This window comes from Alosa sapidissima, chromosome 16, assembly GCF_018492685.1.
Source record: "Alosa sapidissima isolate fAloSap1 chromosome 16, fAloSap1.pri, whole genome shotgun sequence".
NCBI classification, from domain to species: Eukaryota; Metazoa; Chordata; class Actinopteri; order Clupeiformes; family Clupeidae; genus Alosa; species Alosa sapidissima.
Window position 1 is genome coordinate 1,238,585 of NC_055972.1, and position 12,500 is coordinate 1,251,084.

The window sequence follows — 12,500 nt, forward strand, 5'->3', positions numbered from 1 at the left end:
GAAGCCGGTTTCAAAAACTCTCGGTTACAGTCTCCTAAACTGCTGGCGTCGTGTACACGCAAGGCATAACCGATAACAAAACCTCACTGGTTTCACAAAAACCGGCGTTGTGTAGACGGCTCCTTAGTGTGTGCTTCACCTCACTGTGTGTTCACTGTGTGCTGAGTGTGTTTCACTAATTCACAGATTGGGATAAATGCAGAGACTAAATTTCCCTCACAGGATCAAAATAGTATATATACTTATACTTCACCACACACACACACACGTTTGGACACTTCACCATACACACACACACACACTTCACTACTCACACACACACACACACACACACTTCACCATATACCTGTGCTTTGACACAGACTTCATTATACATGTTTTCTAGCTCCGGGCCACACTGATGAATATTAGCTAAAGGCTACGCTAACTACATGCTTCTATGAATATTAGCTAAAGGCTACTATGAATATTAGCTAAAGGCAACGCTAACTACATGCTACTATGAGTATTAGCTAAAGGCTACGCTAACTACATGCTACTATGAATATTAGCTACAGACTACTACGAATATTAGCTAAAGGCTATGCTAACTACATGCACTTATGAATATTAGCTAATGACTATGTTACATTCACAATCTAAGGTTAACCATTTAACTACATGCTACTATGAGTATTAGCTAAAGGCTACGCTACATTCACAATCTAAGGTTAACCATTTAACTACATGCTACTAGTATGTTTACCTCATACAGTTTGAGACAAAATTAACTTTGACACATTGTTATAGCAAACCTTTAGGTCACTTTGTAAACTCTGCTGAATTTCTCTCACAGACAGATACACACACACACACACACGTCTGGTTGCTAGGATACTCACTGGTGGCTTTGGCCTTCCTGTGGGCAGAGTGAAGAGACCTGACCTGCTGACCAATCGTCTTCAGCCACGGGCCCAGTGTGGGCGGGTCACAGCTGCAGAGAGAGGGAGGGAGAGAGAGAGGAGAGAGAGAGATAGAGATAGTGAGAGAGAGGGAGGGAGACAGAGAGAGAGAGAGAGGGATAGAGAGACAGACAGAAAGGGAGATATAGTAAGCCTCAATCATGACAACATTCAGAGACAAACTACTGATCCATTTTAGTGGCTCAGCCTGCTTAAGGCAATCATTGCACACACATACACAGACACACACACAGTGATAAAGTGATACATTTTAGTGGCTTAGAGTGCTTAACAACCACACCACCCTCAATACCCTAAACACACGCATGCCCCCCCTCAATACACGCATGCCCTGCCCACCCTCAATACCCTAAACACACTAATACCCTCTCTCTCTTACACACACACACACTCTCCCAAAGTGAATAGTAAACTCAGTTGTAAACTCAACTCATGTTGGTACAGAAATTATCATTTCAATATTTGATTAATATAGAAATTATAATTTCAATATCATGACTACGCTGGAACCCTGCACTACGCCGGAACCCTGCACTACGCCTTCACCATGACTACGCCTTCACCATGACTACCCATCAGCCAAAGCGCTGGCGGCCCTACAACTGTGGGCTCTGCGCATAATCGCTCACACACACACACATACAGGTGGGCTATGCGGTCATAATCTCACACACACACACACCTTAGAGGCTATAGAGGCAGAATAGACCTGAAGGAGTTGGAGGAGGATTAGGTGTTTACTAATTTGGACTCCACATGTTTACTCTGCTTTACTCATATATACTTGGCATCAGTCAGGGGTCGGCAAACCTTATTTTCAAATAGCCATTTTTTGACCAAAAATGTAAAAAGTAATATTCTGGGGGCCACAACAATATTTAAGCCTTTTAAATGCAAGCAGTCTTCAGCCTATTGGCCTGAATTAGTTTGTGAACATTACCTGAATCAAGGGGTTAACAAATACATTTTTAAAGAGTTTAAGGGACACAAAGATGTGACATATGACGCCTTCAAATAAACATGTTTTTTACACATTTTACCACAGCGTGGCGTAAGCTACGCAGGCTACATAAGTAAATAATGTAAGGATGTCTTAAAGTTTGATGCTGTTGTAAAAATATTTTAATCTTACAGTATTAATGTAAAATATTTTTACAAATACTTTATTAATTTCTATTTTTAAACAAAGCCAAGGAGCCAACAGGGAGAGGCCAAAGGGTTGCATTGCAGACCCCTGGCATCGGTGAAGACAAGACTGAAATGTCGACCCCAGCTGGCATCGGTGAAGACAAGACTGAAATGTCGACCCCAGCTGGCATCGGTGAAGACAAGACTGAAATGTCGACCCCAGCTGGCATCTTTCACTGAACCACATTCAGAGCTCAGGGTGATTACTGACAGCCTGGGAGAACTCTGGCAGCTAGTCTCCCTCACAGTAACTAACTCTGTCTCTCTCTCTTTCACACACACACACACAGTAAAGGATAACTGGCTTGCAGCTTAGCAGGGGTCTGAGAGATGGTTACTGGATCAGCAGGTTTGCTAATTCCACCTGTAACAAATATATCCACAGCCTACCAAGCTCTCGGCCTGCCCAGAGACCTCCCTCTGAACACGCAAGCACACACATACTCATTCTCTCTCTCTCTCTCCACCCAGAGACCTCCCTCTGAACACGCAAGCACACACACACACACACTCTCCCTACCCAGAGCCCTGCCTCTGAACACACACACCTGCTGGAGGTCTTTTTGAGGGGCAGTAGGGGGATGACTGTGTTGCTCAGACATTCGCAGAGTGGACAGACACACACACACACACACACACACACACCTAATGGAGGTCTTTTTGAGAGGCAGTAGGGAGATGACTGTGTTGCTCAGACATTCGCAGAGTGGACACACACACACACACACCTGCTGGAGGTCTTTTTGAGGGGCAGTAGGGGGATGACTGTGTTGCTCAGACATTCGCAGAGTGGACACACACACACACACCTGCTGGAGGTCTTTTTGAGGGGCAGTAGGGGGATGACTGTGTTGCTCAGACATTCGCAGAGTGGACACAGGAACTCTCCGTTCTCCACGTCGTAGCTGGTGTGCACACGCAGGCGCTGCTGACGCCGCTGCTCCTTCGCCTGCACCGCCTCAAAGTACCTGCACACACACACGCACACGCACGCACACACAGTCAAATACACACATCCAGATCCAGATCATTGTCTCAAAGGTTCATGCACACAAACATCCAAGGTCACCTGGCACAGCAAATAAAAATCTCACACACACACAATACATAAAGTTTGTTCCTAACACACACACAACCCACCGAGACAACCCTCAACCTCCACCACACACACAACCCACACAGACAACCCTCAACCTCCACCACACACACACGCACACACGCCCCTACCTCTGCCAGCAGTGAGAGTGCATGATGTGTCCGCAGCTTCCTGTGTGTGTGCCGATGGACAGGTCAGGATGCATGAAGATGGGATCGTACTTCTCTGCAGAAAGCAGAACACACACACACACGGTCAATGACACACACACACACACACACACACACTAATAACATACACACACTCGCACACACTAATAATAACAACACTCATTTTTAACCATGGCATTTAGCAGAACACACACACACACAAACACAAGATCAGTCACTGGCTGCAGGTCAAAAGTGTAACCACAAACACACACACACAACAGAGTGGCCACCGGTTGTAAGTCACATGCGTAAACACACACACACACACTTCCACACACACTGACCGGGGTCCGGGGGCGGGCGCTGGCGGTTCTTGGACATGACGGTGGAGCGCTGGACGAAGGCGGCGAGCACCATGGCTCTCCCGTCGGGCCGGATCTCCTGCTCCTCCTGGCACAGGATGCACGTCACCACCTGCTTCCGCTCACACACACGCGTCCGCCGCGGCCCCACACACACTAGCGCCGCGTCCGCACTCGTGGGGCTGCCAGGGACACAGGGGGGGGGACAGGGGGAGTAATGTGTGTGTGTTACACAATCACCTCACCTCACACTGTGAGAAGCAGTTATACACACTAGCTGGAGATGGGTTAGCAAGGAAGCTAAGGTATTGACATTGACTGTGTGTGTGTGTGTGTACCTGTGTTCTACTGAGGTGGATGCGGAGGCCTCGAGCTCGTCCAGGCTGGTGTGTGTGTGTGTGTGTGTGTGTGTGTGTGTGTGTGTGTGTGTACCTGTGTTCCACTGAGGTAGATGCGGAGGCCTCTAGCTCGTCCAGGCTGGTCTGCTGGAACAGCTCCTTGTTCTCGTTGATGAAGTGTCTCTGCATCTCCGACATCTGAGCCATGATCTTCTCCCTCCGCAGGCGGGCCATCTCAGCCTTTCTCTTCCTCTCGGCCTTATCCTTATCCCGCACCGTCTACACACACACGGGCACACACACACACAATGAACGTTAGTTTAGCTGAGGCCTACTGCATTAGCAAGTATGAATCTGCAAACACAGACAGAGACACAGACACAGTTTTCAGTCACCTCTGTCCTCCATGGTCTGCAAACACACACACACACACACACACAGTTTTGAGTCACCTCTTCTTGGCCTTGTCCTCCATGGTCTGCAAACACACACACACACACACACACAGTTTTGAGTCACCTCTTCTTGGCCTTGTCCTGCATGGTCTGCAACAGGAGTGGTGGCGGTGCGCTCCCGCATGGTCTTAATGCTCGCCACCGTCTGTGCAGGACAACACACACATAATGAGGATCCCATGTAGAACCAACGCACACACACACACACAATGAGAATCCCACGTAGGACACACACACACACACAATGAGAATCCCACGTAGGACACACACACACACACACACACACACACACATAATGAGGATCCCATGTAGAACCAACGCACACACACACACAATGAGAATCCCACGTAGGACACACACACACACACACACACACATAATGAGGATCCCATGTAGAACCAACGCACACACACACACAATGAGAATCCCACGTAGGACACACACACACACACACACACACACAATGAGAATCCCACGTAGGACACACACACACACACACACACAATGAGAATCCCATGTAGAACCAACGCACACACACACACAATGAGAATCCCACGTAGGACACACACACACACACACACACACACACACACAATGAGAATCCCATGTAAGAGTGTGAGGGGTGCATACCCACAGTCACGGTAGCGAGGCGCTACCTTTAGTATACAGACGGACTGAGTGTCATTGTTACCTGTGTGTGTTTGTCTGACGTGTCTATGTGTTCAGTTCACCTCCATACTGTTGTAAAATCCTTTGTTAACATGGTCATTCATCATACACCTCTGCCGTAATCCCGTAGCTGTTTAACTAGTCGACATTACCATCAAACACTACAGTGATTTATTGCATGCTACCAACCACCATCATTACATCGCTTACCGTTTACAATCATTTACTATTCGCGTCACATATTCTGTTGAAATAACCACGCAACACAAATGTCTTTGTCTTAACTGTTCCGTTTCTTTAGCTTAATAGATACATGTTATCACAGCGTTATGTTTGTCTTACCGGTGTTTCGTCATGTCTCGTCTTGTTTGTATAAAGAATGTGTGCCGCGACTGTCCAGTTTAAATGTCGTTGAAACCTCCGGGTCAACCGGAAGTGATTCGTAGTTTAATGAATTAATATTTTTTGCTGTTTCATATACATTTTGACTGTGTCAAATTTAGCATAGTGATTAATTATAGTCGTTTCTAGTGTATTAGATTGGTTTATAATGGCTGTATTAGCTTTTTCATGTTGGCTACATGGAACACCCCTGTCGTTTGTTTGAGAGTTGGTATGTGCCAATGTTAGTGGTGGATCTCAGGCCTATTTATACCGTGCCTTCCAGTTCATCGAGAGAGCAGTAAGTGACAGGACATGAGTCCTATTTGCTCTCTGTGCTATATTGACTTGCTAAGGTCAGACATTATTGCCGGCTACAATTATCATATTGTTTTTGACTATTATGTCAATTTTTTGTTACATTTATTGAAAGTATTTTTTTTTCTATTTTTTTCTTTTGTTTATTTTTTTATTATCCTAATTCCGAATATTGGCCTTATTTGGGAAAAAATTAAAATCCCATCATCAAACCTACTCCTCTGTGTCCTCCTGAGTGTGACAACTTGCTGAAGACTGCACTTCCTCACCTTACCCTTCAACAAAGACCAACACACACACACACACACACACACAATGAGAATCCCATGTAGGACCAACACACACACACAATGAGAATCCCATGTAGGACACACACACACTGAGAATCCCATGCAGGCCCAGAGCAGCACGGTCTGCTGTATGTGTGATAACAGACACAGTAGGCCCAGACGTAGGCAGCATGAGTGATGTTCACTCGCCCCCTGGTGGCCCTCCGGAGTACTGCATGAGCAGAGTGGATGAGACTCAGGAAGTAAGTGTCTAGGAAGATGCCACGCTGAGGAAGAGGATGGTATGTGGCACAGGCTGAGGAAGAGGAGGCTGAGGAAGAGGATGGTATGTGGCACAGGCTGAGGAAGAGGAGGCTGAGGAAGAGGATGGTATGTGGCACAGGCTGGGGAAGAGGAGGCCCTAGACCAGTGATGTCAAACTCATATCAGGCAGTGGGCCAGGCACTTCAAACCATCGAGCCAAAGCCGAGCTAGGCCAGGCAGTGCCGGGGCTAATTGCTTTCACACCTTAAGGTGCGGGTGCTCTCTGGCGCCACCTGGGGGCTATATTGGTGCTAGTGGGCCCTGATTTCTGGCCCACCCTAAATGGGCCACTTGGTGCTAGTGCGGGGCTAGGGGTGGGGTCTAGGTGAAGCAGTCAACCCGTTGTTGTGTGTGGAATCGAGAAACATGATAGACTGGAATGGCTATGAAAGCACAGCAGTATTTGCTAGTACACCGAGTTTAGACATAGCGGTTACGGCCGTATTAAAGACGTTTGCCTGTCAGTAGGCTAACTCTGTCCAGAGGTCGCCATGTAGCACAGTAAAAAGTGAACTTATGAGTTAACTACCATAGACAAGCGTCCCACTAAATTAGAACTATTCCTGCCAGTGTGTTTTATGCTATCGATAGTGTGTTTTATGCTATCGATAGTGTGTTTTATGCTATAGTGTGTTTTATGCTATCGATAGTGTGTTTTATCGATAGTGTGTTTTATGCTATCGATAGTGTGTTTTATGCTATAGTGTGTTTTATGCTATCGATAGTGTGTTTTATGCTATAGTGTGTTTTATGCTATAGTGTGTTTTATGCTATAGATAGTGTGTTTTATGCTATAGATAGTGTGTTTTATGCTATAGATAGTGTGTTTTATCGAGAGTGTGTTTTATGCTATCGATAGTGTGTTTTATGCTATCGATAGTGTGTTTTATCGATAGTGTGTTTTATGCTATAGTGTGTTTTATGCTATCGATAGTGTGTTTTATCGATAGTGTGTTTTATCGATAGTGTGTTTTATCGATAGTGTGTTTTATCGATAGTGTGTTTTATCGATAGTGTGTTTTATTGGGAATCCGCCGTCTTTACTATACCCACTTATGAGCAAACTAGTACAAGTCATGTACTGTTGTCACATGACGCTCTTTTCCTCTTAAAATACCCTACTTCAATGTCAGCTCTTTCAGCTACTTCCTACTTGAGGATGGTTTAATCAATTTATCTTATCAAATAGAGATATTGCTTATTACGCAACTAAAGCATCTGGGGGGGGGGGGCGCTGCATGAATCCTGCTGGCAGGCCTGATCTGAGCCTGGGCAATATGTGACGTCACCAAAGCACTTAGTGGCCAGCGCGAGTCACGACACCTGCCTTCTTCCAAGTGTAGAGAGGCTATGGCCACGGACTCTGCAACAGCGTCGAGACTGGTCTGAGCAGTAGAGCTACTCTGGCTGAAAATAAATCTCTTCATGACCTTCTGCTGGATTATTGCCATGTGCTTCCTACTTCCTTCCTCTGAATTCCCCTCTGCTGCAACTCTACTATTGAAATGTGTGGTGATGCAGAGGATGCTGTGCAGGTGCGTGTGTGCAGGTGTGTGTGTGCAGGTGATGAGGGTGCTGTGCAGGTGTGTGTGCGCAGGTGTGTGTGTGTGTGCAGGTGTGTGTGTGCAGGTGATGAAGAGGGCGCTGTGCAGGTGTGTGTGCGTAGGTGTGTGTGTGTGCAAGTGTGTGTGTGTGTGTGCAGGTGTGTGTGTGTGCAGGTGTATGTGTGTGCAGGTGTGTGTGTGTCTGACCTTGAGGATCCAGCGGATGGTGTCCTTGTGCACCTCCAGGTGTGGGGCGTTCTGAAGGGTCTCCAGCAGAGCTAGAATACTGGCAGAGTTAGAGGGGGCCTCACCAGGGCCTGAAACACACACACACACACACACACACACACACACAAACACACAAACAATTATAAACAGTAGTTAGTTATGCGTGTGTGTGCTGCCTTACATGCACTCTTGAGTGTAAAGTTAAAGGTGTGTGTGTGTACTGTGTTGTGGGTCTGTGTGCAAACTTACGAGAGATCTTGAGTGTGAAGCTGAAAGTCGCCTCCTCTTCACTGTTCTCCAGCTGTTGATGCTCCTCCAACAGAGCCATTCCTATCAGGTGCAGCACCTGTGTGTGTGTGTGTGTGTGTGTGTGTGTGTGTGTGAGAGAGCGAGCGAAAGGAAGATAGTTTGTTACCATTACCATTTATACACAATACCATTTATACACAACCACATCAAATGACCTAAAGTGTGTGTGGTGTGGGGCAGCCGTGGCCTACTGGTTAGCGCTTCAGATATCGTTCGAACCCCGACCAGTAGGCACGGCTGAAGTGCCCTTGAGCAAGGCACCTAACCCCTCACTGCTCCCCGAGCGCCGCTGTTGTTGCAGGCAGCTCACTCAGGGATTAAAGTGAAAAAAAATTGTTTGACTGAACTTTTTTCAGGTCATAAGTCATACGTTGTTCATATCTACCTATAGAGATAGCACCCCTATCGTGACCTATTGGTTTTTAATGTACAAAAAGATGCAAACAGCAAAGTAAAGCACCAAATAAACACCAAAACGAGGCTACAGGGTACTAAGTTACTATGTAATTAATGCCACCTCCAGGTGAATGCATAGAACATAACAATCCTATGGTTTGTGTACCCTGTAGCCTCGTTTTAGCCATGTGAATAAGGCGAATTGAGAGTGTTCTTGATTGAGATTGAGTTTTCCTGTTGAACAAAACAATATTTCAATACCATCCCTGACCATTGCGGATTAGCCATTGCTGTTCTTTTCTACTGCAGCAATATTGTAGAAAGGCTTTAACACACTCTTATTTAATTACTTCAGGCCAAAAGTGTTTAAAGGGGAGATTTTTTTTCTTGTTAATATGCAATTCAACACTAAGTAAAATCTATAAAATCAAGTTTGCAAGACTTCACATTTCCTCATCAAAGTAACGAATCAGAACAGTCTAGATATTGTTCATATTTCCATGTGTTGCCTCATCTGCATTTAATGAAAACATGGTAATTGAGTTTTACAGACAACTCAAGTTTTCCAATGAGCAGCAATACTGTGTGTGCTCATGCAGGAGGTCTGCGCTTCTGATAACGACAATCGTGTTGCGCTATGAAAGAACATGCGTAGCCTACTTTCTGAGCGCAAACACGGTCAACCATAGATAAACGTAGCCTACCTCTGTCGTGGTGGCTAGTTGCACCAGGTAGGGAAGATGTCCTGAAGTGCAAGAACGTTAACCTTATGGCGGGCTTCTGATTGTTGGCGTGCTAAAACATTTTCCTATTGCATCCATAAACAATTTTCTTGCAGCAAACCGCGCAAAAGCAAACCCCTGGCACTTTATTTTTTTACACCATGGCTTGTTAGTTCTCCCCCGTTTCCAACAGCCGCCCATCTCCATTTATTTTGTAACTTTTGACACCTGTGCCTTCCTTTATTGTTGTTTATGTAAAGCACATTGGTGTTTATGTAAAGCACATTGAATGACCTCCGTGTATGAAATGCGCTATATAAATAAACTTGACTAGCAACGCATCCATGACAGCTAGTGGCCTTGCCAAATAGACGCACACAAATCATGACGCCAATATGCAAGGTTCTGGTAGGCCTACTGGTTATGGTTTTGTGCTATACATTAATAATAGCAAAGTTTTAAGTTGACTATTTTAATTGCATGGTTATTTTTTGTCAACATACGCTCACAACCTACTGTCGTTAAAATGAGGCCTAAGCAAAATAGGCTACAAGGTGGTCTGTGCGTCACAAACACGACTGACCCCCTTACTCAACAGTTCGCAATATTATTATTTTATGTTAACATGCTCAGTCAAAACCTTCCGTCGCAAATTGTGAAAAACAGACGGGATAGGCATAGGCTACGGTTTATATTGCGTCGCTTTACACATACTGTTAGTTGCATTGATCAAAAACTGTAACAATAATAGTAGGCTACATCGGGTGGCAGCAGGCTATCTGTTCAAGTCATAGGTGACACCCAAAATGAATGACCTCCCCTGACAAGAGTTTGCGATAGTAAGAAATTGTCTACATTGATGCACGGAAAGAACACAGCCTCCAAATTCGCACATAGAGCTCACAATATCATATCCAAAAAAGTTAAACGGATTGGGCAAACTCATCAGCTGTCTCAATGGTGTCACTATAATCCAACTTTGACCGTCCTCCAGACGTGTTCTTTTTTTTTTTTAAGCAACCGCCCCAGGCCAATGAGACAAGCGTGTAGCTACAATATAAACAAAGCGAAACTCATGGCTGACGTATCTTCTTGAGCGGTCTCTGATTGAGACACAGAAAGTTCTCAAGAACACTATTAGGTCTTTAAACATTTACCATCACACACATTCATTCATCGGACCTAATATTTGTAGTTTTAAAAAAGGAAAAGAAAAGGTGATAGACCCCCCCCTCCTATTTTTTTTTCTCATCGGATCTGCATCGATCTCAAATATGACATTTCTAAAATCAAATTGACGGAAATCCGTCATCCGACGGAGAACTTTAATCCTTGCTCACTACGCCGGGATTAGTGTGTGCTTCACCTCACTGTGTGTTCACTGTGTGCTGAGTGTGTTTCACTAATTCACGGATTGGGATAAATGCAGAGACCAAATTTCCCTCACGGGATCAAAAGAGTATATATACACTTATACTTGATGTGTGTGTGTCTTACCCTCTGCAGCATGGACTCAGACCTGTGTGTGTGGTGTGTGCGCGTGCGTGCGTTGTGTATGTATGTGTGTGTGTGTGTGTGTATGTGTGTGTGTCTCATCCTCTGCAGCATGGACTCAGAACTGTGTGTGTGTGTGTGGTGTGTGCGCGTGCGTGCGTGTGTGCAGCAAGGTGTGGAGGATGCTGAGTGTGTGTGTGGTGTGTGTATGTGTGGTGTGTGCGCGTGCGTGCGTGTGTTGTGTATGTATGCGTGTGTGTGTGTGTGTGTGTGTATGTGTGGTGTGTATATCTCACCCTCTGCAGCATGGACTCAGACCTGTGTGTGTGTGTGGTGTGTGCGCGTGCGTGCGTGTGTGCAGCACGGTGTGGAGGATGCTGAGTGTGTGTGTGGTGTGTGTGTGTGTGTGGTGTGTGTATGTGTGGTGTGTGTGGTGTGTGTGTGTGTGGTGTGTGTATGTGTGGTGTGTGTGTGTGTGGTGAGTGTGTGTGTGGTGAGTGTGTGTGTGGTGTGTATATCTCACCCTCTGCAGCATGGACTCAGACCAGTGCCCCCCGCTGGTCTCCAGGCTCCACTGCAGCACGGTGTGGAGGATGCTGAGTGTGTGTGTGGTGTGTGTGTGTGTGTGGTGTGTGCGCGTGCGTGCGTGTGTTGTGTATGTATGTGCGTGCGTGTGTGTGTGTATATATCTCACCCTCTGCAGCATGGACTCAGACCTGTGTGTGTGTGTGTGTGTGTGTGTGGTGTGTGTGCGCGTGCGTGCGTGTGTGCAGCACGGTGTGGAGGATGCTGAGTGTGTGTGTGGTGTGTGTATGTGTGGTGTGTGTGTGTGTGGTGTGTATATCTCACCCTCTGCAGCATGGACTCAGACCAGTGCCCCCCGCTGGTCTCCAGGCTCCACTGCAGCACGGTGTGGAGGATGCTGAGCAGCACGTCACACTGCAGCAGCTTCACCAGGCTGCCGAACAGCGCACAGAACTGGGGCAGCACTGGGGGGGGCAGCGCTGCAACACACACACGCACACACACGCACACATACATACACACACCACACACACACGCACACACACACGCAAGCACACACACAGACACAGATCAATACAAATGCAGTTAAGACAGACAGAACATCACACAGGTGAGGTGGGTACCTGATTATCATATTCACATTAAGACAGAACATCACACAGGTGAGGTGGGTACCTGATTATCATATTCACATTAAAGGTTGTATCAGCGATTTCAGGCCCAAAAAAGGCCCAAACATAAATGATCACATTCATCTAACGATCTCTT

The 12,500-nt window shown here is 46.2% G+C and overlaps 1 protein-coding gene across 6 annotated transcripts in view; it reads right to left on the reverse strand.

Moving 5' to 3' along the window:
• The window catches only part of ubr2 (ubiquitin protein ligase E3 component n-recognin 2), a 58,157-nt gene that overhangs the window by 13,124 nt on the left and 32,533 nt on the right, over nt 1-12,500 (reverse strand). For all 6 annotated transcript variants that reach the window (XM_042066796.1, XM_042066797.1, XM_042066800.1 and 3 more), the window contains 9 exons: nt 12,057-12,211; nt 8,536-8,632; nt 8,266-8,375; nt 4,618-4,698; nt 4,193-4,377; nt 3,743-3,942; nt 3,378-3,471; nt 2,960-3,118; nt 882-973 (listed from right to left, as the gene is read on the reverse strand). In XM_042066796.1, the coding sequence (XP_041922730.1) occupies nt 882-973; nt 2,960-3,118; nt 3,378-3,471; nt 3,743-3,942; nt 4,193-4,377; nt 4,618-4,698; nt 8,266-8,375; nt 8,536-8,632; nt 12,057-12,211 (1,173 nt within the window). The remainder of the gene's footprint in view (nt 1-881; nt 974-2,959; nt 3,119-3,377; nt 3,472-3,742; nt 3,943-4,192; nt 4,378-4,617; nt 4,699-8,265; nt 8,376-8,535; nt 8,633-12,056; nt 12,212-12,500) is intronic.